At 37.7% G+C, this 27,209-nt stretch overlaps 1 protein-coding gene across 1 annotated transcript in view; it reads right to left on the bottom strand.

Moving 5' to 3' along the window:
- LOC306888291 (C-Maf-inducing protein-like) overlaps positions 1–21,778 on the bottom strand; it is a 32,237-nt gene extending 10,459 nt beyond the window's left edge. The window contains exons 1-12 of the mRNA XM_079446490.1: positions 20,959–21,778; positions 8,734–8,859; positions 8,596–8,646; positions 7,314–7,475; positions 6,014–6,055; positions 5,670–5,732; positions 5,187–5,267; positions 4,989–5,092; positions 4,517–4,621; positions 2,849–3,220; positions 1,782–1,847; positions 345–371 (exon numbers count right to left, since the gene is read on the bottom strand). Coding sequence (XP_079302616.1) covers positions 345–371; positions 1,782–1,847; positions 2,849–3,220; positions 4,517–4,621; positions 4,989–5,092; positions 5,187–5,267; positions 5,670–5,732; positions 6,014–6,055; positions 7,314–7,475; positions 8,596–8,646; positions 8,734–8,859; positions 20,959–21,285 — 1,526 coding nt within the window. The 5' untranslated portion in view covers positions 21,286–21,778. The remainder of the gene's footprint in view (positions 1–344; positions 372–1,781; positions 1,848–2,848; positions 3,221–4,516; positions 4,622–4,988; positions 5,093–5,186; positions 5,268–5,669; positions 5,733–6,013; positions 6,056–7,313; positions 7,476–8,595; positions 8,647–8,733; positions 8,860–20,958) is intronic.
- Positions 21,779–27,209: the final 5,431 nt, after the last annotated feature.

Genomic DNA, 27,209 nt, shown 5'->3' with positions numbered 1-27,209 from the left:
AATGACCGAATTAGATTTTTGTAAGAACTGTTACGTTATAGTTTCATAATGACTCAATACTTTACAAAAACTCTTAAAGGGACAGTCCACCAAAAAATATATAATTTATTCATCATTTATTCACCCTTATGTCAATGGGTTCCAGTGTTTGGTTTTTTAAAAGTTCTTCAAAATGTTGTATGTTCCACAGAAGAAAGTTAGTCATACAGGTTTGGAACGACATAAAGGTGAGTAAATGATAATAGAATTTTAATTTCTGGGTCAACTATACCTTTAACATGACATTTAAGTATTTCTCTAAATGGTTTAATATACACATAAGGGGCAAAACTGAAGTCACTTACTTTGTGAATTTGGCGTGTGCAAGGGCCCTAGAGAAGAGAAAGCAAACCGAGAAAAACATTGACTTGACTCGGGCACTCAAAAAAAGTCAGTGTCGTCATTCCACATAATTACACAAGTTGCTTTCTGAGTCTATACGTAGGCGTGCTTGCCTCGACACACATCCTGATACAATTTCAAGTCATCTAAAGTGTTTTGTGTGTATGTCTGGGAGGACTTCATCAAATGTTTTGCATTTGTGTCATGAGTGCTCTGGGATGCGCCTGGCTGTTGTTAACTTTTTCTAATGAAGGCCTGAAGCTCGGCGTAGCGTACAAAAGCAGGTGAGCCCCCCACCTGTGGCAACCGCAGGGCTCTGCAAAAGACCTGTAATGATGTGCTCTGTCCTGCAGGGCCAATTACATGAGCCACAGAGGACCCGAGAAGCCTCACCCAATACCCACAATCCCACTGCAGAGCCCTGTTGCAGCTCGCCCACGTCAGTACTCTCCCCTGCACGCCATCCCTCGAGAGACCAGCCCACAGCACGTACAAAGAGAGCCCCTGGTATCGTTACGTAGGCTATATATCCAAAACATGAATTAATATTTATCATTCCCTACCATTTAAACGTTTAGGATCGGTATGATTTAAAAAAAAAAAATTTTTTGTAAAGCCTCTTATGTTCACCAGAATGCATTTATTTGATTCAAAATAAAGTAAAACTATAATATTGTGAAATCACTACAATAATAAAAAAAAAAAATCACTATTTTAATACATTTTAAAATATAATTTATTCTTGTGATGGCAAAGCTGAATTTTAGCAGTTCTAGTCTTCAGTGTCACATGATTACCTAAACCATTCTAATATGCTGTTTTGGTGCTTCAGAAGCATTTTTTTTATTATCAATGTTGAAAACAGTTGTCTTGCTTAATATTTTTGTGCAAATCAGGATACTTTTTTCAGATTATTTAATGAACAAAGTTCAAAAGAACAGCATTTATTTGAAATAGAAATCTTGTGACACTAAAATCTGAATCAATTATACATAAATATTTAGTATAGAGTGAGCTGTGCGACACTGAGTTACTCCATCTACCAATGATGCTTTCCACTTTTGTCCATTTTAACATCTTTTTGAGTGTCAAATGATGCCGAAATTCAACTTAAAACTGGTATCTGTGAATCAAACTGGGTAAAACTCTCTCATTAGAAACAGTTGGCTTAATCCTAAGCAACTGCACTAAATAAGTTGAAACTTAAACACAATGATAATTAAACTGAATGGTGTAATTGACGCATCATAATGAGTTAATTGCAGCAGTTGTAATCATAATGGATTACTAATCGCACTGGATTCCATTCATTTTCGAGGCCATAGTTGATAGAGGCAGCAAGCAAATGGTTAGAAAGAAAGCAACTGTGAACAAGATGAGAGGGAAGTAAATGCCCTTACTCTTTCGGGAAGGGGATTGGTTGAAGTAGGCTGGCCAGTGCTGGTCTCCAGTCATCATAGTCTGATCTGTAGAGAGAAAAGGCCAGAGGAGAAATTAGAGATTCTGAGACAGGAAGAGCGAGAACTGGAGAAAATAAGAACCTTATGTAAGATCGGCCAGTGAAAGCTGAAACCTCAGAGGCTCTGCTGTGATCTGCAACCGGATGGTTCACAATAGGATCAGGTGAAGGTGGTAAAGCCTAAAAACAGATTCGGTTCAATGAATCCGTCATAAATATGCAGACTGGTTTAAGGTCACTTCTCAGTGTGATTATGGCTGAATCTGCTTTTTTCTATCCCAAACTGATCATTTATACTCACTGTGGGACGATTACAGGAGAATAACTACAATAAATGTTTCAGTAGCTCTGCTGTTATTAAAATAGCATAGCTTTTTCTGTAAGCTAACTATTCCAGCAGCAGTGTTACGCAACAAAACGCTGTATTACACAGCCATAAAATGCACGAACAAATGCTAAAATGCTCTTCTCTTTCATTCTCAAATCAGGTGGTTCCAATAGTTTGTAGTGAATCAGTTTGTACAGGCAACTTATCACTTAAGTGTTCCTGGAATTCCCTGCATATGGTTTTCTTTTTGGTAGAATTTTTTTTATCTGCCTTAACTGAGAGAAATACTCACCGGTTTATTTTTTTAGATATATGCATGTGTGTATAGATAGATAGACAGATAGATAGATAATTTAATCCAATAATTATCTAAAAGTGCCCCAAATAGTTTCAGTGTAGTAACTTGTAGAGTATCTAGCAACTTTTTCAAAAGGGTAGCTTGATTTTATGTACTTTGGATAAAAGCATCTGCTAAATGTAAATGTACTTTGGCAAGCTCATCAATTAACATAAAATTAAGTAAGCACTATGTATTTGAGGTCCTGTGATGATGGCAGCATTTACCTCTACCATGTGGCCAGGGCTGGCAGCCATTGCTGCCTAAAGGAATTTTTTTAAACTGGATGGAGGTATAATTAGTGTGGAATAGTAACAGAAAGATCCAGGGACGTCAAACTCACAGCATCTTAAGAATGAGGGCGAAACATCCCAGCACTCTGTCGGCGTGGGCAGGCAGCTGAATGGACAGGGCGTTGAGCGCAGGGCTGACCAGTAGACAGTCGATCAAGTTGGGCTCGCTGTCACCTTCTGCAGGGGCCTTGCGCAGTGTGTTAGTGGTGTTGTTGTTGCGCTCTAGCTCTACCAGGATCTCGCTGGAGTTGATGATGGAAGGTGGTGGTGAGACGGGCAGGGCCGGAGGCGGGGACAGGGTGGTGGTCGGGGGTGGCGTGGGCGGCTCAGGCCGCAGTAGGCGCAAAGGCATGGATGGCTTCCTCTCACTTTGCTGCTGACAACCGTTTCGGATTTCCTTGAGACTGGGAGAGTTGTCCCGACTAACAAAAAATGCGAGAGAGTACATACTGTTTACCACTTTCCACAAATTCAAAACACTGTGGTGTCCTGTTGTTATTTTTTTTTTACGGAAAATATTTTTGGTTGTGGAAATTATTAGAGATATATATACACACACTACTGTTCAATAGTTTGGCTTTGAATTTTATGCTCACCAAGGCTGTATGTATTTGACTAAAAATACAGGAAAAATTTATATTGTGAAATATTTTGTAACAATGCTCAAGGGTGTCACATTTGATCAATTTAATTCATCCTTGCTGAATAAAATGGTTTAAAAAAAATCTTACTGACTAGATATCTCAGGTTTTTTTGTTTTGTTTTTACATATATTATAGAAATTACTATCTAGCATATAATTAACCTAGCATAACCATTATAATAAATCCACAATATATATATATATATATATATATATATATATATATATATATATATATATATATATATATATATATATATATATAAAATTGAAAATTATACTAACATGATTGCACAAATCTACAAAATAACCTGAGGCTGACAATCAACTTTTCTGAATGTTAAATTCCTCCTTTTACTATCAATTTGTTGAAAAAGAAAAAAAAACAACTTTGAAAAAAAATATCATATAAATATAATATAAAGTTTCAGGCCCTTTCCATGGAAATTGCCATATTTGCATGCAGTCATATACAAAGCACCAGCTGTTTAATTTGCTACATAGCCACATTATTTGAAAGAGCTTATTTGACTAAGCAAGCATGAGACATCTGATTCTGGTAGGACGACAAATGGAATACATGATGTAAACATGTAAATGTGCACCTTTCAAATATCCATGAACTGTAGTTATGGAAATTTGCCACAGGCCATTGGAGAGTGAATGAGAAAAGTGATCGCAACGAAAAGCCAAAAGGGAGAGGTGCAGGGAAGCCTAGGGAGTGAGCTTTGACATGTCTTGCTCTCTTGAGTCTTTGCGAATCATGGAAACTTTTGAAAATAGTTCCTTATTCCTCTCAGGTGGCCATACCCCGGCCCAGATGCTCACAGTGATTACACAAACGGTGTCAGGTGAGACCAAAAATGTCACTACAGCCCCATCACTGTTGTTTGTCACAAAAAATACAGACCGATTAAAGCAGGTGGAAATGAAAGCATGCATATTTAAAGAAAATTTAAGAAAAAGGGATATGGAGCCATGAAGTCAGCAAATATGATTCAGAGAAATGTTTTGAGCTGAGGTCTCAGGGGTAAACTGCATCTCATGGGTTGGAAAACCAGTGAATCGGACGCACCTGTTGATGAACTCTTCGTAGCAAGAGTAGATGGCAGCCAGGCATACCGCCACGAGATTGGGGAGAACCCGAGGATGAGGGCACTGTCCGGTGGGACCGTGCATGCTGAAATCATAATATGTAAAAAAGGTCAGGTTAGCACAGTTTCTGCGTCCAAACACACACAGAGTTACAGCTAAAAGAAAACAAAGCTGTTACAGGAAGTAAGCGCAGGGCTTGGTCCTAAACAGACCATTAAAATGACACAGTCTGATAGATAAAAGAATGTTACAGTTTGTGTACATACGAGGGCCTGTTCTTTGTACATAAGTGAGGTGGAGCCAGGATGAGGTAACAGTGCGTTCTAACCAGACACGATGCGATGAGATTCCAAGCTTTTATCGCTTACCGCAGTGTTGTTGTCGTTACTACATAGTTTCGCTTGCACAAGGAAAGTGATTGTGTTTGTATAAGAAAAAAAAAACTGACTCACCTATGAATGAACTTCTTGACCACTTCCATGCCAGCGTTAAGCTCATTCAGAGCCAAAATATACTCCTGAGTAAAGAGACGGAGTCTAGGGCATTTCCCAAAGTCCTGGAATGAGAAGAAAACACCAGAAGACTAAGTAAATGAAGGTGCGGTGACGTGTGAATTCAAAAGCATGTCCGATATAGTGCGCAGAACCCACCATGTTGTGTTTGAGGATTCTCTGAACCACAGGAGTGAATACTTCAATCACCACCATCGACCGAGGACGCTCCCTACAGTGCTGTGTAGGGGAACACAAAAAAAAAATATTGATTAATACATATATTATTCATCAATATCATTATAGCTAATCCCCTTCTTTAAAAAGTACTTAAAGTAATGATATCAGACAAAAATTCAGCACAATCACCATGGCACACAATACACTACTGTGCAAAAGTTTGGGGTATATCATGAAACAATCATGTGATAATTTTTATTTTTTAAATCCTAGTGAATTCAAATAATACAAATGAAAGATGCATCTTATTTCACCTTTTTGTCTTTTAAGTTCAGAAACACAAGCCAAAAGATTTTAAACAATAATCAATATAAAAAAAAAAAAAAAAAAAAAAAAAAACTAAGGTTTACAAAATTTTACTCAATTGTTCCCCTGACGAATAGGGAGAATTGTCACATTTACCTTGCAGAAGAATTCACACAGGTCAGGGGGAGGGTGGTTATTCTCCAGCAGGGGTGCAATGGCCTGCAGACAGATTCAAACCATTAGTCACTTCCCCACAGACATGTAGAGTCTTGTTGCTTTTCATCCACATTTTACAGAAGTGCACAACCTTCAGAGAGCACATCTGTGTGGGCCTGTCCTGTTTCTATGGCAGTCCACTACATTTTCAAGTCAATTTTATTCTAGAGCATGTTTCACTGAGCCTTAAAACATATTACATAACTGCCTTTGTTAGCAATGGTGTCTTCATATTTTCTTTGTAAAAAAAGAAAAAAAAAAAAAAGAAAAGAAAAGCGGCTTACCACAATGATGTTCTCATGGTCCTGAGCGCTGAGGTTAGTGTTCTGGGAAGGAAATGACACAAAAGCATATGTTGAGAATTCATTGGCCAGTGGTGCCAAGTGACTCAAAAACCAGCAAGCCCTGCGTTTAAAATGTTAATGCCCTTCTTGGGAAATCAGGGACAGGGCCTTTTGACCAAAGGTCAGTGAGAGGTCTGTTTTTAGACCTTTTAAAACCTTCTTTTAATTCAAATGCTTGGTATATGTGGTGTTCAAAGACAATCTACATTTGCAAATCAAAGTGGGGATGCAACCAATCTTTCCCTATCTGGAAAAGGAGATCTTCGTTGAGTAGCGATGCCATGTAAAAAAAAAAAAAAAAAGTCTCTACACTAGACCACAGCAGCACAGACAACCACAGGTAACTCTTAACCTGAACACAGACTCGAAATGAAACGTAACGCACCTCAATTCACAAATGACACTCATAACCAGAAATGAAGGCAAAATGCTGCTCGAGTCCTAACATAAAAGATGCCAGCTATACTTCAAGAAGAAATTGGCTGAAAAATAATACATCTGATAAATTTGATGTGCTCAATGAGAAAAGTCACTCATAAATGCATAAAAATACATTTCTATCAACAATTACTGCCCTAAATTAAGAGCCAAGTTTATAGAATATTCTATTCCTTAGATATGGTTAGAGGAACTCAATATAGATCTGTTTTTTCTTGTCTATGAGGCAAAATTCGAAAGAAATCTTTTATAAATGTCTGTCACTTTTATTAATTAATGCATCTTCACGAAACTAAATTCATTTATTAAAAAAAAAAACCTTTGGAAGGGTATTGTAACTGTTTCTGTAGAAGAATTTTAGGTAAACAAAAATGTTTATATATTAAATAATCATGTGATAATGTCTACTTTTTAAAAGTCCTAATAAATTTAATTCTGTTAAAATTAATGAAAGGTTTCTAAAACCTGAAAGACTGAAAACAGCACTAAAATAAAATGAAAATCTATTCTATTTTAGAAAAAAATCTTACATTTGACAAATCTGCTGTTCTCAAATGAGAAAAGTGACTCAAATGAAAAAAAAAAAAAAACTTTTCTTTTTGGGTTTAGGTTTGAAGTTGCATGATTTGAAGCATCACTGCCCACAGCACGTGTTACATACCAAAGTTTTGGGTGAAAACACAAGTATGAGCAATAATAAAAGTAATGCACGCCTTAGCAAGCACTGTTAAAGAGCATTACACTCCTGTCAAATTAAATAATTAATAACTAGTCTTCTCACCAATTAGATGATGTGACGTACCTCAGCAAGCAGGGTGGAGATGATGTGCAGCGGGGCCTGATGGATGGATTCGTCCTGCAGGGGTGAAGTAAGGGCCATGTCCACCAGGGCCCTGATCTCCTTCAGAACCACGTCCCAGCGGCTCGGGTTATTCAGAACTTTGCGGTACTTGTAGATCTTTTTCTGCAGAGGAGTCAGTTAACACAGATTGCACACACCTGCCTTTTACCAAATGCAACCAGCAGTTATAAAATCGGCACATATTTTACCACCATAATGCAGCAGTGGTATCACATATGATAACAGCTTTTGAACTACATTACAGCGTGAATTACCAAATCTACCGAGAAACAAGCTGTGGTGACCATGCTTGGGGATTCAGGGTTTGAAGTTCTTACTTTGTTTCATTTTATTGCCCTCATGCAAGGATATTTTTTCAACCACATGTACTTTTCTTAAAACAAAACTCTTCACACTAGTTAAATCTGTCTACTATCAACGTCCCATAATCAATGTGTTTTTTTTTTTTTTTTTTTTTTTTTTAAAGATCATGAACGCTTCTCAAAATATGGAAACTTACTGACTGGAAACTTGACGCACAAAAAAAACTGATATTCGGAAATTATATTTACTGTTTCCTCTATACACATCACACCTCGTATTTCATATCAAGCAGGCTCTTCACTGGCACTGCTGTCTAATTGGCAGCCAAGTATTACGTTTTGATAAATAGCTATTGGTTTGTAATGGAAATGACGTCACAAATTAAGTTACAATTTGTAACAATTTCTCACAAAATACTCAAAACGTTTCATTCTTCTTTCCAAATAGGTTTCAATGTGAAAATAACCAATTCGACTATATTTTAACTTGCAAGTGATATTTAATGTTTCCTTCATACATCACGTCTCAAATTTCATATAAAGCATGATCTTCAGGGACATGGCTGTCTCCTTGGTTAACCAAGTATTAACTTTTGATAAATCTTTATTGAGGCAAAATTGTTAATGTTGTAAATGACGCCACAACTGAGGTAGTAAACAGTGTAGAAAATAGTATAAATCATTAGATAATCAACTGATTTATGACGTTTCATTCTTCCATTCAACAAAATGAATGTCACATAACAAAACAAAAAAAAGTTATAATATTAGAAATCAACCCTTGGAACATCAAAGTGCCCGTAGTTGAAAAACCACCCACATACGCAAACTTATAAAATTATACTCTCACTAAAATCATGCAAAATGTCATTACACTGATGCTTTTTGCAAGTGTAGCCTTCCTAGATGTGTGACCTTACCTTCCACTGTATCGAGTGAAACCACTGGTCCCGCAGATAGCTGTTAGCAGCCTGCGAGTGCACACAAACATTCGCAAAATGAGTCTAGAGCGGAATCTCACAATGAGTGTCATGAAGGCGTGAGGGGGCTGGAGGTACCTGCAGGAGGACTGTCCCTCCGGGGAAGCTTAGCTGGACACAGTATTTGGGGGCGTTGTCCCAGGACAACAGCTGTAGGTCTTCAATAGTGCTGTAAGACAGAGGGGCCTCCATGTATCCTGTGGGCTACAGAGACAGGAAGAGACACGTTCATATTTGCAAAAAACTCCCTTAGCTTTAACACCTCTCAGGGTGAGCGTCATGTACCGCACTGTCAACCTTAATAAAAGCTCGGCAGCGTCATGGATGGGCGGTTGTACTATTTATTAATCTACAATGTGAGTAATATGATGATTGCTTTCTGAATGTCACGATAAGCCTTCAAAGTTGCATTGAACTCTTGACGTAAATATCTTCGAGCCAGTGTCACCCACATGATGATACTTCACGCAAATTATTTCAAAAGGTCAGTAGCAAACAAGATTGAAGCTGAAATGTTTTGTGTTGCTGGGCACAACGTACAGTCTACATTATCCATTTTCTATTATTCTCATTAATTTTATTAATAAATTTAAGATTATTTAAATCATAGATAAAGGGATAGTTAACGCAAAATTAAAATTACCCCATAATTTAGCCATTCTGGGTGTATAGGACTTCTTTCAGACTAGGGCTGCATGATAAATCGAAATGAAATCGCAATAAGGCAAAAGCTGTGATTGTCATGCACATCTTATCAGTGAAACATGGTTCTGTGATGAGTAGTAAATCTCCATCCAAAGGCCGGAGGGCTCCAAATACACCCCGCAGAAGAAATCCAGGAATTCCCATAGCGCTAGCTGAATAAACAGAAGATTTAACTGCTTTCATTGATTCAACATGACTAATAAACACAGGACTACGACAATATGATTTATCGGAGTTCTTATTATAATTATAATAAAGTATATAACAATGCAATCGACAAGTGTAAAAATACACTTGTATAAACTTGGAGTTTCGCTGCTTAAGAGTCGGATGTATTGGAAGGTTTTTTTCGCAAGTTATCATGATAATTTTTGATGTGGCATCATCTTTCTCGAGGTGACATCAATTGACCATATGCACAGAGTGCTATTTAGAACTTCCGGATAAAGATAAGCCAGCTCGTAATCTTCCGGTGAAGCTAATTTTATATGTGCTATATATAGGTAGAGACTCTCACAGAAACCTCTCCTGCCTCATTCTTATCAGAAACTGAGAAACAAAATAACTGCAACATCATAAATAATGATAGCGGAATTAACATTATGTTACAATAATTATGTTATTAAAAGAACATATAAATTTATATGTAGAGTCTGGTAGCCTAATCCCAGAAAAGTATACAAGTAACTGTACATTTAATGCTGACAAATAAACACTATAAACCGTTTAGGCAGTTATGCTAATCTCTTAAAATGACACCATGTTCACGAGTTCACACTTACATATATTTAGCACGAGTTACGTAATGCGTATTTGGCGAGTATGGTAATACGTAGTTGGCGTGCTGTCCTGGGGAAGAGCTCGGGAATGGCCCGAACTCAGAGCATCCCCTATAGTGTGGTGAGAACCTCCTGGACAGATTGGTTACTGTCCAGGAGGTTGTTCTGTGTGAGAAAGACAGAGACTTGGTTCAAGTGTTTTTTCAATGAAAGGAAGGGAAACCGGTCTATAGTTCCCTAAAAGAGTTGGGTTAAGAGTGAGTTTAAGAAGTGGAGCCGGTTTTAATGCTGAGGGAAAAATTCCAGTGTGAAGGGATGTGTTAACGATGTGAGTGAGTGCAGGTACAACTGCAGGAGAAATGGCTTGAAGGAGATGAGATGTTATAGGATCAAGCGGACAGGTAGTAGGATGACTGGTAAGGATGAGTTTAGAGACTTCTGCCTCAGAGAGTGGAGAGAAGGATGTGTACGAGTGTATGTTTGCTGGTAAGATGTGTTTGATGGATTGTGGTGTGGAAAATTGTGCAGTGAGGTTTGTAATTTTATTAATGAAGAATGTGGCAAAGTCGTCAGCTGTTAGAGATGATGAAGGAGGGGGAGGAGGAGGACAAAGGAGGGAGGAAAATGTTTTAAAGAGCACGCGAGAGTTAGGCGAATTGTTAATTTTGTCATATAGTTATGTCTTGACATACTTAACATAGTTAAATACAAATTAAATAAGTTGGTACAGCAATTAAATAGTGCATTCAATATTTTGAAATGTTTAGATTTAATTTAATAACTACATGTTTAAGTTTTATCCAGCACAGGCTTGTTGCTGCTGTAGGTTTGTTAGTCTGAATTTTAGCTCTATTTTGACATCGGCTCGTCAGATGATTCATTCCATTGCCCCGGTCAATCATAGCAGTGACTCGCGGCATGATTTAACGTATTCACTCGCGTAAATTTAACATTCGTGTTTGTCATCCCTGAAACGTTATACGTGGATGTTTGGTCCTCTTAAACAAACAAAACTTTTCTCCAAATTGTGAATGGATTATGTAGAGAAACCGAGCAAAGGGTGCTCCCTTATGGCACAGTACAGTTGACCGGAAATGACTGAGCTGGCTTATCCAAAACCATGAAGTAATCGTGCATATGGTCAATTGATGATATATTGCGAATAAAGAATTTAAAGTCAGGTGGATTCTGATTGGCTGTTATAGTTCTGAAAGTGATTCCAGGAATATCGTTTTTCAGTGGCATCATTATTGTAGTTGCATTCAGACTTCAATTCTAAGAATTATGACGACTCTCAACACTTCATAGTTACGCTTTATCATCATCTTGTTTGGTGTGAACGGGCTTTAACTCTCATGTGGTTCTCCATTTGAGCCCGCAGATTTATAGCGAATTTAAGGTTCCCCTTCTTAACAATCTTTAAATGGCTGCAGGAGCTTCTTCATTTTCATTATTTGTCACACATGAGCCTGTTGTAGTTCATTTCTCAGTTCCACTCCTGACTGAAGTGTTGGTGGTCACATGACCTCAAATGTCAACAGGCTGTTCTCCATCTCCTTCCCTCTGCGGCTGTTCCTTTATTAGCTGCCCTCCCTCCTCCGCAGCCCGGCAACAGGCTCTTCCGTTATTAGCGCCGCCCTCCCTCAGCTTCTTTGCACAAACAGGCTATTGCTTTATTTGCGCTGCTCTCCCTCTAGACTCAAACCAAACCACAGTTCCTGTATTTGTGTCAGCCACCCAGTTCAGCAGAGCAAACAAGCTGTTCCTTTCTTTTCTCTTTGCGTCTCTCGCTTGCTAAAACAAACAGGCAGCTCGTCCCCGTATAACCGAATAAAACAGGCCTGTCTTTTATTTACATCCCCCACTCTTAGGTGATAGACCAACGGGCTGTTCTGCAGTGGAGGTCCTGCCCCCTCCGCTGCAGATTCGAGATGGCTGATTTTGTCTTTCTTTTTAAGAGTCCATGTGATAAGCATCTATTAAATGATATCTCATTTTTCAGGTAATCAATCATGAGTCTGCTAGCAAGCTTGTGTACGTTGGGACACGTGCCACACGTGGAGCAATACAAGGGCCCCGAGGTGGCAGAAACCCAGATAAACAGCTGAAGTCTACTGGTCTCATAAAATCAAGGTAAATATGTCACCACTGGGGTTTATATATATCTACAGCATGGTAAAACCCTCTTTAAAAGGTTGTCATAGCTACAATATCCTGTATGACGATGTGACATGAGAACTTGCGCCGAGCTTGACGTTCCATCTGCTTATCTTTGTGTCACTCGCTGTGCTTTCCCCTCTCTCTCTCCCTATCTGTCCTTCTTTCCCTTCTCTATTCCAAGAAGTCCTCCGATTCTTTCTTCCTTCGTCTCATTCAGCCTGTTTTTCATGGTGCAGTTCTTCCTTAAGGAGGAGTTGAATAGCTCTTCTCTCACCATTGCTATGTTGCCATGGAAACAAAGAGATGAAATAGAGACATATGCTTTTTTTTTTGTTACCAGGGAGATCCAGATGGAAAACGATGTGGAGAAAAACATCAGTGTGTTCAGGTGGCGTCTCTATAACTGACAAACTGATCCCGGAGAGCTCCTGTTAGCGCTGCACCTACTAAACTGTAAGGAACCACAGCAAAGGCAGATTTATCAGCTTCTTATATTGTTGTTTGAAGAGCTGAGTGGTGAATATAAGATAGTTATGTATATTAGCGATGACAACATTGGGCAATGTGAGATAATTGTTCCGAATGACTGATTAAAAATGTTCTAAATTGTCCCTTATATCAGATCCAAAATCTACCACATTGTTGTCAATGGATAATACAAAACTTCTGTCAAAAATTACTGAATTTAAATAAAGTATTTATGAAGTCAATATTCAATATTAAACAATTAATCTCTAGGCCTTAAATTAAACTGCATTAGCCTATAATTGCATAAATTTTGGACATATGCCAATTGGCTCTCTAGTTATTGATATCAATATCAGACAGTTAAAAACCCATAATGTTTGACCACTAATGTATATTTAAGCAATACTGTATGAGATGCCATGCTACGTTATGACTACAATTGCAGCAAAATGTGTTCTTATTTTATTTATTAATTATATTATTGTAAACACAGCAAATGAGAAATACTGCAGAAATTAAACTTATTTTTATACTTTTTAATACTTATTTTACACAATATTTTTTTAAAAATACACTGTTTTATAATGTTTTTGAAAAAATACTTTTATGCTTACCAAGGTTGCATTTATATGACCAAATACTGAAACTGTAACATTGTAAAATATTGTTACAATTTAAAATAACTATTTTCTATTTTAATACATTTTAAAATGTAATTTATTTCTGTGATGACAAAGCTGAATTCCCAGCAGCCATTACTCCAGTCTTCAGTGTCACATGATCCTTAAAAACAACAACAACATCCTAACATGAACCATTACTTATTATTATCAATGTTGAAAACAGTTATGCTGCGAATTTTATTTGAAAACTGTAATACATTTTTTTCAGGATTATTTGATGAAAGGAATGTTTATTTAAAATAGAAATATTTTGTATCAAAGTCTTTTCTGTCATTTTTGATCAGATTGACCATCCTTGCTGTATTCATTTATTTATTTTTTATTATTTTCTCTTTTAAATATCTCACTCACCCCAAACATTTAAACAGTAATGATATGATAATCATTAAATGGCAGGCAGAAATCATATCAGTCTATCACTAAATTAACTGTGATCCTGGAGAAAAAAAACAAACAAAAAAACCCATAGATGGACAATGTCCAAGTCATAAAATCTTGACATTTCACAAGCTTTTGCGTAACTTTCCAAGCCTATGCAAATTTTGTGTAAATGCAGCAAAAATTTACGGCATGGGCATGTAAAAACTGTGACAATGTGCTCTCTCCCAAAGTAAACATGGCTTTTTCCAGCTAAATTCTTCACCCATGATATATTAACAGCAAACCATTGCAGGCCAGGAGGAGGAAGCCAATGCAAGCCAGGAGGAAAAAAAAAGTCTCCAACCAGTAGAGCCAACTGTAAACTAGGGTTCACTTGGCAATCTAGTTTCTGTGCATCTAAAACCATCAAAAGCAACAGGGAAGCTCAGTTACTGAACAGACAGGTACGACTGCATGCCTATGGGCTCTGTACAACACTAAATTCCCAAAGACAGCTGGCTTCAATTAACAACATATATCTGTTAATATATACACATACATGAACGGCAGTAAGTCATGCAAATCCAACGCACACACTTGCGTCATAATACGTGGTTTGCACATGTGGTGACTGGACTTGCATACAGTTAAAAGCAAAAACAAATTTCTTGTGAAATCTAGTCCAAAGAAATTCTCAGTATGATGCAACTGACTATGGCATGCAGAAATTAACACGTGAATAGTTCAAGTGAAATATTGGTTTTAAAACTGTTTAAGCATGTCAAATCAGCAACCGGTGGAGTTAGCAACCTTCAGATGATGTGGCTATTCTTCGTACACTTATAATTCAGCCATACGGCTATCTAGGGTGCAGAACTAGTTTTTCACTCGGTGGGCTGAATAGGCCGAATTTCAGACTACTGTCAACCATTCATGCGTCAGCCTAACCACAAATTCAATGATCTGAGATGGTTTATGCGACAAAAGAAAATTTGGCAGCGAGTGTCAAAATTACGGATGTGGCAATGTCAGTTCCATTTCAAAACCTCAACAGCCAGCAGCCGAGCAGTTTAAAAGGCTCACACATAATCAACACAACTGATATCATGATACATCCGTCACTTTAATTGCATGGAACATGAGTTACAACCAAACTCCCTGTTTATTCGGAGGGTATCTGGCTATGCACCTACATATGCAATGGAGTCAGAGGGAAATCTCCATTTTAAAATATGTTTTCAAGTGCAGTGGAACAGATTCATGGCCAAAATTGTTTTTTTTTATAAAATTGTATATATTTTGAAAGAAATTAATGCATTTATTCAGCAAGGACACATTAAATAATTTATAAAGTTACAATATTTTATATATATATATATATATATATATATATATATATATATATATATACACACATACACATACACAGTGGTGTGAAAAATGTTGGCCCCCTTCCTGATTTTTTTATTCTTTTGCATGTTTGTCACACTTTAATGTTTCAGATCAAACTAATTTAAATATTAATCAAAGATAACACAAGTAAACAACATGTAGCTTTTGAATGAAGTTTTTTATTATGAAGGAAAAACAAAATCCAAACCCACATGGCCCTGTGTGAAAAAGTGCTTGCCCCCTAAACCTAATAACTGGTTGGGCCACCCTTAGCAGCAACAACTGCAATCAAGCGTTTGCGATAACTTGCAATGAGTCTGTTACGGCACTGTGGAGGAATTTTGGCCCACTCATCTTGGCAGAATTGTTGTAATTCAGCCACATTGGAGGGTTTGAGCATGAACCGCATTTTTAACCTCATGCCACAGCATCTCAGTAGGATTCAGGTCAGGACTTTGACTAGGCCACTCCAAAGTCTTCATTTTGTTTTTCTTCAGCCATTCAGAGGTGGATTTGCTGGTGTGTTTTGGATCATTGTCCTGCTGCAGAATCCAAGTTCGCTTCAGCTTGAGGTCACGAACAGATGGCTGGACATTGTCCTTCAGGATTTTTTGGTAGACAGCTGATTTCATATTTCCATTTATCACAGCAAGTCTTCCAGGTCCTGAAGCAGCAAAACAGCCCCAGACCATTACACTACCACCACCATATTTTACTGTTGGTATGATGTTCTTTTTCTGAAATGCTGTGTTACTTTTACGCCAGATGTAATGGGACACACACCTTCCAAAAAGTTCAACTTTTGTCTCGTCAGTCCACAGAGTATTTCCCCAAAAGTCTTGGGGATCATCGTCTTGGAACTCTGCCATGCAGGCCATTTTTGCCCAGTCTCTTTCTTATGGTGGAGTCATGAACACTGACCTTAACTGAGGCAAGTGAGGCCTGCAGTTCTTTAGATGTTGTGGGGTCTTTTGTGACCTCTTGGATGAGTCGTTACTGCGCTCTTGGGGTAATTTTGGTCGGCCGGCCACTCCTGGGAAGGTTCACCACTGTTCCACGTTTTCTCCATTTGTGGATAATGGCTCTCACTGTGGTTCGCTGGAGTCCCAAAGCTTTAGAAATGGCTTTATAACCTTTTCCAGACTGATAGATCTCAATTACTTTCCTTCTCATTTGTTCCTGAATTTCTTTGGATCTCAACATGATGTGTAGCTTTTGAAGATCTTTCGGTCTGCTTCACTTTGTCAGGCAGGTCCTATTTAAGTGATTTCTTGATTGCGAACAGGTGTGGCAGTAATCAGGCCTGGGTGTGGCTACAGAAACTGAACTCAAGTGTGATCAACTACAGTTATGTTATGTGGGGTTGGGGGGGCAAAACACTTTCACACAGGGCCATGTGGGTTTGGATTTTGTTTTCCCTTCATAAAAAAAAACCCTTCATTTAAAAACTGCATGTTGTGTTTACTTGTGTTATCTTTGAATAATATTTAAATTTGCTTGATGATCTGAAACATTAAAGTGTGACAAACATGCAAAAAAAATAAAAAATCAGGAAGGGGGCCAACACTTTTTCACACCACTGTATGTGTGTATATGTATGCATGTATGTATGTATGTATGTATGTATGTGTATATATATATATATATATATATATATATATATATATATAATGATTTTTTAACAAACATTTTAAGCAGCATGCCTGTTTCAATACTCATAATAATAATAAAAGTTTCTTGAGCAGCAAATCAGCATATTAGAATGATTTCTAAAGGATGGTGTGACACTGAAGACTGAGAGATATACATAAACACACACATTTATTTAATGTACATTAAAGCCCCTATTATGGATTTTTGAAAATTACCTTTCATGCAGTGTGTAACACAGCTCTAAGTGAATGAAAACATCCTGCAAAGTTTTAAACCAATTTGGACCAATCGAACCAATCACTGCAGATTAGCGTCATGCAAAGGAGGGGTTTGGAAAAATGAATCGTTGAGCGAATCGTTTGGGAGTCGTTGAGCAAATAAGGTAAAAATAAATGCATATTATAAGACAATAAAAGTGTTTTTTGACCTTGCATGCATGTCAAAATGTTGCTGGGGACTCCCAAAACCAAAATATTAACCTTTCATTACCAATAATAGGGGCACTTTAAGCAAACTTTTCAGAGCTGTTGAAGTATTCACTAAACCAATCCAACATTGTTAGGTAGAGTTAGTTGGAGTAAAAAATGTTGGGAATCCCATTCCAGCATTCCTTTAAACTGCCCCGAAGCGGATCATGTAGACGGCCCCAGACAAAGCCCTGTACATTACATCTGGCACTCTCAAATGAAAATATCTCCAAAATATTTCATCAACATGGCTCCACCGCATATTCTGGATGAATATGCATTCCTACCATTTAACATTTGGTTTTAAGTTCTCTCTATGAAATGCAACACCAACCAGTTGCATCCATTCATTCAAGCGTACAGCAACAATAACGAAAAATCGCTACAATATCAAGACACAAACAACCCAGTACATGCAAAACAATTAATCTGAAACCCTGCCAGTGTTTGAAAACGTCCTCCTAATGGCTTTTCTGTGCTACAAAAACAAAGCCAGCTCCAACATCTCAATTACAGAGCATATTTGGATGGTAGCCAAGGGGATCTCAGGAAGCCACAATAGTTTATGTGCCCAGTCATCACAGTAGCCCTGTTTGTTTACAGCAGAAAGCCCAACAGTACCGTTAAAATGGTTTGTTATAAGTGTAACACCCCCCACCTGGTCATATTTAGCTGAACTCATCACAACCAGACTTGTTCAGCTTTAGTCATCTGCGTTGCTAAAAATGCGATGACTCTTCAGACGTGAACCGTACTGTACCGAGTTGCGTTTGTTAACATGTCCTCAAGCTCACAAGCGGAATATCATTTTTTATGTACCCAGGTTTTCAGCATCTAACCCAATCACGAAATGGCAAAACACAGTCAGTTGTGCAGCTCTCACCTTTCTGTGCATTGTTTATACAGAGGACATGTTATGATCTATACGGGCTGTTGTCTCATCTGGTACTTCATCTAATTAACAGGACCTGACTTGAACAGCAACTATAGTCTGCAATACAAACAAAATGGTGCGCTTGAGGGCATCGGCATAAATGTGCCTTTAGAGGTAGGGCTTTTGATATCTTTTTAACGAAAGAGTGACAGGAAGTATTTATAATGGCTTGCTGTTACGCAAATATGATTTAGAATCTGAGAGCTTAGAGACGAGGGTGACTCATATCTTTCATATCTTCTAGTGAAATTATTTTCCACAGAGCTGACTACACTTATCGAAAATGTGCTATCAAAATGCCAAATGTTTTGTCTTCACTTAGCACACGAGTTCTTAAGAATCGTGAAAAAAAAAAGCTGAAATCTTCAGGGAAAAGAAGGCACTTATCATCGGACAGGCGTCATGTGCTACATCTACAAAGCAAACGAGGTCAAATATTTTAAGAACATGTGAGCGAGATAATGTCATTTCAAGCCAAATGACACCCTAGCAAGGGTTTGTGCTGGGAAAAACACCAGGTGAGGAAACCAAACAATCCAAATTGAACAATTTATATGCTTAACATCAACAATAAGGCCTTTCTGTTGATATACTGACCTCTTTCTGGAGCTCAATGCTTCGATGCACAGTAGAATCACAAACAGGCTAGTCTTTGCCAAAAGAGACCATTAGCCACAGACAACTACCTCCATTAGCTACGGTCAACTGAACACGGGTCACTAGCTAAACATCTATTAGAGACGTTGCAACTGTAAGAGAAAATCAATTCTGAGTGACAGGACTGTCAAAATATCCTAACTTTTTTTTTTTTACTCCGTAAACACTTCCAAACGACATAAACCTCTGCAAAACGACCGAATATAGTTGCAAACATAAACATACGGCCTGTGTTTGGCTTGGGTTAATCTCAGCTAGCCTCTGAAATCCCGAGGGCCTCTCAGTGTCAGCGGCTGAGCTTCATTCGACAGTCAGACCGTTGTTAAACAAGCAATCTAATTCATTCTGAAGCATTCATTTCAGGAAGAAGTCAATGGCTAATTCGATCATATCAGAACAATTAAATATCTCTGTAAAATTTAAAACTTTAATTTAATCAGCTATTTGATGATGGCATCCTGTGAGGATGTCCTGAACGAAGAGACTCTCTACAAGACTCCTTTGGCACATCAGAGATAAGATTTACTCATCTGAAACAGGCAGAGGATAAAATATGACTGTCCTTTCCACAAGCAAACCAAACATCGATGAATAACGGGTCACTGCCTGTGCAGTTTCGTGTTTTCGCTTTTTAAAAATAACCGCCATTGAGTGGATTCCCAGAAATCTCCCAAGTGGGTGAATCCATTGTGACCGTGACACTACTTTTCCATAGATAAGCCTCTTGAGCAGCAATTAAGATGTGTGCAGTGATGTTTTTGAATATCTGAGCATCAGATGAGGCATATAATTCGCAGAGAAGCGAGTAAACATCAGCGAGGAAAATAAGAAAATGGACAAAATGTGATTCCATACTAAATTCATCATCTAAATTAAAACATCATCTCCACTGACAGCAATTCAATTCTGACCACCTGCAAAAGACTCATATAGCATTTTAATAACTCTGCTGGCAGAAGAAAAACATTTTCATGACACTTCATACAGCACATAGTATGTAGGTCCAAACCCTTCAAAATAGTTACATAGGAAAAAAAAAAACTCTAATTTTAATTTGAGGGTTTTCAATCAAAGGTCCATGAAAAATGTAATATAATTTATATTCCTAATGAAAGTCATTGGCTGAGTCTGGGTGGGGGTCCCTGGGTTTTTACTGGTTGAAAACCCCCTATAAACATCTGAAATACTTTTATGTATGATTCATTTTGCAGTACGCTGGACTCTGATTATGGTATTTGGAAATGACAACTGTTAAATAATGCATTATTAAAACAATATAGATATTTGCAACAGGGTAATTCCATGGTAGAGTACTCTTGTGTACCTCATGGACATAAATGGCTAAATGAATCTTTTAACCCCAACACTTTAATCCATGTGTAAGGTCTATACTAAAATTTGAGGATTTAGCTTGAGGTGGTGCAATGCAGTTTCTTTACCCTTAAACACAGTCTTTTCTTTTTCAAAATGAAACAGGCCCCAATTTCATAGAATTACGTATCAAATGACAAATCATAATACATAAACCCGGAAACGGGAAATAATAGAGAGGAAGCTGAGAGGTTATTATTATGACGTCACGGTGTGTTTTCAGACTTGTTTCGAAACACATGATGCATTTTTCGACGATGGGTTTCATTTTCTTGAGTCAAATGTTCCCTAAATTGTCTTCATTTTCGAAACCATACTGTTTTTGGGATGCTGCTGGTTAGGGAGAAAATTATTTGTTAACCTACAAACAAAAACCTTATTTTTCTTTTTAAAAGAGTTCAATTTCCAAATATAGGAACGGGAAACAATCCATCAAACCCATTAGAATGAATCATTATTTTAATATCAGCATGTTTCTTTGATTTTAATGAATGTTTTGTGCTGTTGTACTGAAGTGTATTCAACACTGTATTTTGCTTTCGCTGTCTAAAGTGCCATTACGTGTATAATATCTCTTTGCACACATTGAACAGATTACATACTGAATATTGAGCACAAAATGATACAGTTTCATATATGGCCATTAAACAGCCACACATCAGAGCGGCTCTTACCGTGGCAGACACCAGGCTGCTGTCCGTCAAGGTGAGGTGGTGCGGCTCCCACCTCCGTAAAAATTTGGAGGTGAGGAGCTTACTGAGGAAGGTCCGCGGGTGCTTGACCACGCACACCTGGATGTCCCCCTCCTGGAGGAGTTTGTATCTCATGCCGCTGCTGCTGTGTAGAAGGCTCCTCTTGCTGCAGGGCCCCGCTTTCTGATTATTATTCCCCTCCGGCGGTGGCTGCGCGGACATTTCCCCCAGCAGAGGCTTACTCTCTTCGGACGGATAAAACTGATTGTTGTGCAGCTCGTTTCCCCCACCGCTCCCGTTAAAATCCATGATTGCCCTCAGCGAAAATCGGCGGCGTTGAATCAGATCAGGTCTTTTGATTTCGAGGCCGAATAATAGTCGTTCCGGTGTTTGGCATATAGAGGCTCACACGATCCTCCGTGACTCGACCTCAACAGCGGTAACGTTACGGAGAAGACAAGGGTCGGCGAGGATTGAAGCCATTAAATAAGCCCGTCAAGATGAGGAAGGTTCGATGAAGTATAATGTCTTTCCTTTGAGCGTCGCGAGCTATTCAATATGCTCGAGCCATTGTCGTATCCATTCCGTCTCTCTTAACAGCATATTATTCCTGTTCCGAATATGAAACAATAACCAGGTACAAGATCCACGCTGCGTTCAGTTTTATTTGTTCTTCAGATGCTCGAAGTCATGGTTCCCCTTTCTGTCTTTTTTTTCCTCCCTACCTCGGCGGAGGAACCGAGGGCTGCGCGTGGATTGGTCCCGGCTCGTGCATGTGATACCGGAGTGACGTCAATGGGGAGGCGAACGGATGCGCGTCTCCGTTTGATAGGGAGCGCGCACTTCCCTTCTCTCGAGCAAAATGGTGAAAAGAAAGAGGGCATATGGCAAACCGTTTTATCATTTATCGAGTACATTGCAAATACTTGTTTTTTTTTTATTTCTTGGATGCAGTCGAGTTATGATGGTAGGCTATACTTTCAATTTCACACTAGCAACTATATAGCCTACTTGTACTTAAATAGTGGTTCAAATCAGCGGTGTAGCCAGCATTTTGCATGCAATCACAAAGAATATAACTTGATTAAGATGATCAAATTATTTTTAATTATCGTCTGTGGGCTGGAAATATTTCTTTATTTAAATCATAAAGTCAGCGCATGAAAAAATAATATTTTACATTATATTTAATACAACAAGTTTGCCCTAAACCTTTAATTTAATCCTTCTGCAGCCTTCACTCGTTTTCCCCCTCGTGGCTATGCCACTGGTTCAAATCTATTCAGTTAGATTCATTGTGTGTTAGTACCGTACTTATTTCTTTACTCCTTTTACAACTTAATATCACTGTAGTGACACATACATATTGTAATTTTTTTTTTTTAAACTTCTCACAATTCAGACTTTTGTCTCACAATTCTGAAGTGTGTATTGATAGCTAGATAAACTCAAAATTGCAACATATGAACTGTGTTTTGAGTTTATATCTCAGAATTCTGAGTTTACATCTTGTAATTCTGTTGTTTTTTTCTGCTACTTTTTACGGTGGACGAGAAGTGCAAAACAAATCACGATTCTGAAAACAAAATAACAAATTACAAACGCAAAAAAACAAAATAACAATTCAGAAAACACAACAACAATTACGAAAACATTATAACAATAAGAAAACACAATGACAAATCCGAAAACAAATTAAGTCAGAAAACACAACGACAAATCAGACAAATCGGAAAAGGTAGGTATAGTTTGAGACAGCGCCATTGGTTTGGGAACAGATTACTGATCGCTGATTGGACGAGACATCTGTCAATCAAGGTGTACAGGAAGAACGAGAAGAAGAACAGCAGAGTCAACCATTGACTGCGTCAGCTGCAGTTGCGCGTGTCATAGTGCTTTTGGACGTGATCGAGTCCACCTTTTGCCGAACTTTTTTTTCTTCTTCCTTTTCAAATGATTTAATTTAAAGGCAATATTAAAATGGCTTGCCATAGTGAACACAGAGTTTATGTCATACTGTCATTTTTTGTACACATTCATTCTGTAAGGCTTCTTTGTTGCAGAAGATGTGCCATCTGTCCTGTGGTTCACAAGCTTTCATAATATATAATCAGTTCAAATGAATAAAAATTGAGTTTTAGGGGAGGATGGGCATACTCTATTGTCACCTAATTGTTTTTTTTTTTTTTTTTTTTTTTTTTGTGTGTTTTCATCAACAAGAAATCAAATAGGCCTAAATTAATTTATCAGAATGTGGATATTATTCAAAGTCACATTCTGCAAAAGAGCAAGTAAATATACAAATACTGCTCAAATTAATATGTATTGACCTTTTGCTGTTAATTGCTTCTATAGGGGGGTAAATTGTCACAATGGGAACTGGCTCCTTATTGACCCTAATTTTTTCTCCTTTTTTGGAAAATGAAATATAAGGTAGAAAAAAAGACATATTCTACAACAGATTAGTATTTAAATTGTGTTACTATTTTGTTTAAACTGTGCGATTATGAAATTAAACAGCATAAATAGAAAAGGAAGTATACTCAAAATTCAATGCATTGTTGTATATGTATAAATTGTATAGATATAAAGCATGTGTGATAACTTGCCCTGACCTGTCTAAAAACATGTTTTTAAAACTTTTGTTTTAAATCTTTATTGTACAGTTGAAAATACCTTAATGCATGTTATAGTGTATTGTTTTTCTTTTCTGTATACTCATCAGATATTACAAACAGTATGATGATGTTATTTTTAGAGACTGGAGGAAAGTTACCAAAATGTGTCATCATCATTTAGTAGTTTTGAAAGTAATTGAGTTTGACTTTAACATACAAGCATTTATATGTTCATGAATATGCAAGCAACATTTAAATTCCCCTCATTGTGTTGCAGTTCACAGCCCTCCATCCGACTTTTGTTTGGCTTAAACAGCAAAGTCTGAAAATAAATAGGCCCACATTTGGTCATTTGAGTTAGATATTTATTCAACTGGGATACTTTTTCTGACCGTTTGCTCTCATTCCACATGAAGTGCACAAGATTTATTGGGAAGCTGAAGCAAGCAGGGCCACCCACACTCTAAACAAAGCCTCAGTCACAAAAATGAATACTCCCCCGCCTCTGACAACATTGTTATTGTGCTTGTAATCTTTCCTAACGCATTAGTGACAACATATTTTATCAGAATGAGCCATGGTGGTGCGGAGCAGATGATAATGCTTGTTCATACACTTCCAGACTTCCAAGTGGTAAAATCTTTCACTGAAATGCACCAGTGCTCAGATGCTAAATGACTTATGAAATGGTTTTTGTATCAGCAAGTTAATGGGAAGTGAGATTTTTATCTGCACTTTCGTTCTGTCATTGACTAAAGTGCATTGGCAGAACTGATTTGTTTTACATAAAGGAATATATCATGAAATGAACAATATGTCATCATTCTCCCGTATGTCGATCCAAAACTGTTTTACTTTCTTTTCAAATAATTTTTCAAAGATTCTTTTCAAAGTCTTTTTCATATACTAAAAAATGTTTGACACACTTTTTTATTTTTAGTTATATAATCATTCCAAACCTGTATGACTTTCTTTCTTTTGAAAATCATAGACACTCTTTTCCATATAGGAAAATTTCACACATTTATCATATTTAATAATATAATTGGTCCAAGCATGATTTTGTTTAAGATTCACTCTTTTCCATTATAAAATTTCACACTTTTACTATATTCAATAATATAATCAGTCCATACCTGTATAACTTTTTGCAACAGTCACTCATTTCCATATAGTAAAATTATAATTTTTTAAATAATATTCAGAAATACTATCAGTCCAAGCCTGTATGACTTTCTTTAGTCGCTCTTTTCCATATAGAATTTAACACTTCTATTATACTCAATATGGTCCAAGTCTGTTCAACTTTCTTTATAAGAATATCTTAGTCAATCATTTACATAAAATTTCTCACATTAATTATATTCAGTAATATAATTGGTCCAAACATGACTTTTCTTTTTCAAGTCACTCTTTTTCATAATAGCATTTCACACTTTTATTGTAATCTGTCCATGTCTGTATAACTTTCTATTTTAGGAATAGTCATTCGGCCCGCGTCTGTATGACTTACTTTCTTCAGAATATCCTACTCACTTTTTTTCATATAGGAAAATATCACACTTTTATTATATATGAAAATAAGTGGGCCGAACATTCTTCAGATATTCACTTTCCACAGAAGACAGTCAAGCGGGTTTGTTTTGACATGAGGGTGAGTAAATAATGGCGAAGTTTATTTTTAGATGAACTGTTCCTTTAACATTAGCATTTGGACCAATCAGACACACATTTATTCATTATATTTAATGAATAATCCAGCAAACTCTCTCATTCAACAAACAATCTATGGACCCTTCCCCCCGAAAGAGCACCCTAAATGGCTCAGTTACCAGGACAACCATCTGATAAGACTGTTTTATTGCTCAAAAGTATGTGAGATGTGACATGCCGTAAGAACGGACCCTTCTGAAACCCACGCAATGCCCATACAAACAAAACTTTCCTCCTTGTCACTCATAACAAACCTTTCTACAGATAAACATGCATCGCAGGACATTGTGTGTATGATTTTAACTATCTTGTATAGTGTCTCTTGCATTGTATTTTGTTTTATGCATGCTTTATGAGTGAAGTACTAGTTAATGTAACCCCACGTATATTCAATTCAATTCAATTCAAGTTTATTTGTATAGTGCTTTTTACGATACAAATCGTTGCAAAGCAGCTTTACAGGAATTTAAGTTTCCACAATATATTTATATTGTGTCTCCTACCAAATTAATGCTCATTTGATGATGCACACTTTGGTCTACACCTTCTCATAGAATGCCTGGTGTGTGTATAATTTAATCAAAGTATAGACTGCCAGAGCCTTTCGAACCATGCTCTCAGACAAAGGGTCATAAAACCCCCCAATATTTCCAGCCTCCTGCTTGGAAATTCAGCCTTTCTCATTGGTCAAGCACATCCTGAAAGGTGTGACTCTTCCCTGACTTTAAAGGGCTCACGCACATGTCCGCTTTTCTCTTCTGCTAAATCTTCAGATTGCTGCTCGTATGGTTGGACTCATGGCCCGGCAGGCCCCAACATAGAGCCGTGTGCGGTCTCCCCAGCCTGGGGAGATGACTCTTAACTCGAATGGCCATCGAATGGAACCATCCAGACCTTCTTCAGAAGCTTCACGGGACTCTCGCTCTCGTTGCAAGTCTCCAAATGCAAGTATTGTTCCTTTCACCACACAGAGGTTTGTTGTAAGCTATCGTATACTCTGCTTTGAATTAGAGACTGATGTTTTTTTCAGATGGTCAACTCAGCCTCATTTCCCTGTTTCTGTCCGGTTTCATTCATCCAGTCTCATTTACCCTTCCCATGTACCATGTATATGTGATGTGTGTGTGTGTATATACTGTATATGCATGTGTTTGTTTAGTCTAGTTATGTGTTTGTGATTTAGTTAATAAAACTTTGTGCACAATACATACGAGTATTTGTTTCTGATTCCCTGCTTGCAACAAAGTCAATTTAACGATTTCGATCTTGTTACATGCTCGGAGTAGTACTGTACCTTAAAAGGGGGAAGTCGTGGCCTAATGGTTAGAGAGTTGGACTCGTGATCCAAAGGTTGCGGGTTTGAGTCTCCGGCTGGCAGGAATTGTAGGTGGGGGGAGTGAATGTCCAGCGCTCTCTCCACCCTCAATACCACGACTGAGGTGCCCTTGAGCAAGGCACCGAACCCCCAACTGCTCCCCGGGCACCGCAGCATAAATGGCTGCCCACTGCTCCGGGTGTGTGTTCACGGTGTGTGTGTGTTCACTGCTGTGTGTGTGCACGTTGGATGGGTTAAATGCAGAGCATGAATTCCAAGTATGGGTCACCATACTTGGCTGAATGTCACTTCACTTCACTTCACTAAAAAAGGATATTTCTCTTACCCTGGAAATTAAGATTTCTTTGAATTCATAAATAATAGACCAGGTCGTCTAGTTCACTAGACGACCTGGTCAATTGATTGTACTGATTCTATTGACTTATCCAAATATTATAATTAATTATAAAAAGTTATGATTAATTAATAATATTCCCCCTTAAGCTAATTTTCAACACAAGTTTGCCCCACAAAGTTATCTGACGTGTTTAGTTTCCTAGAAGACATATTTTGGTGTACGGTGTCTC

Source organism: Barbus barbus, assembly GCF_936440315.1.
Source record: "Barbus barbus genome assembly, chromosome: 22".
In the NCBI taxonomy this organism is placed as follows: Eukaryota; Metazoa; Chordata; class Actinopteri; order Cypriniformes; family Cyprinidae; genus Barbus; species Barbus barbus.
Note: the sequence above shows the minus strand (reverse complement) of the source record. Positions and strands in the feature narration are given on the sequence as shown.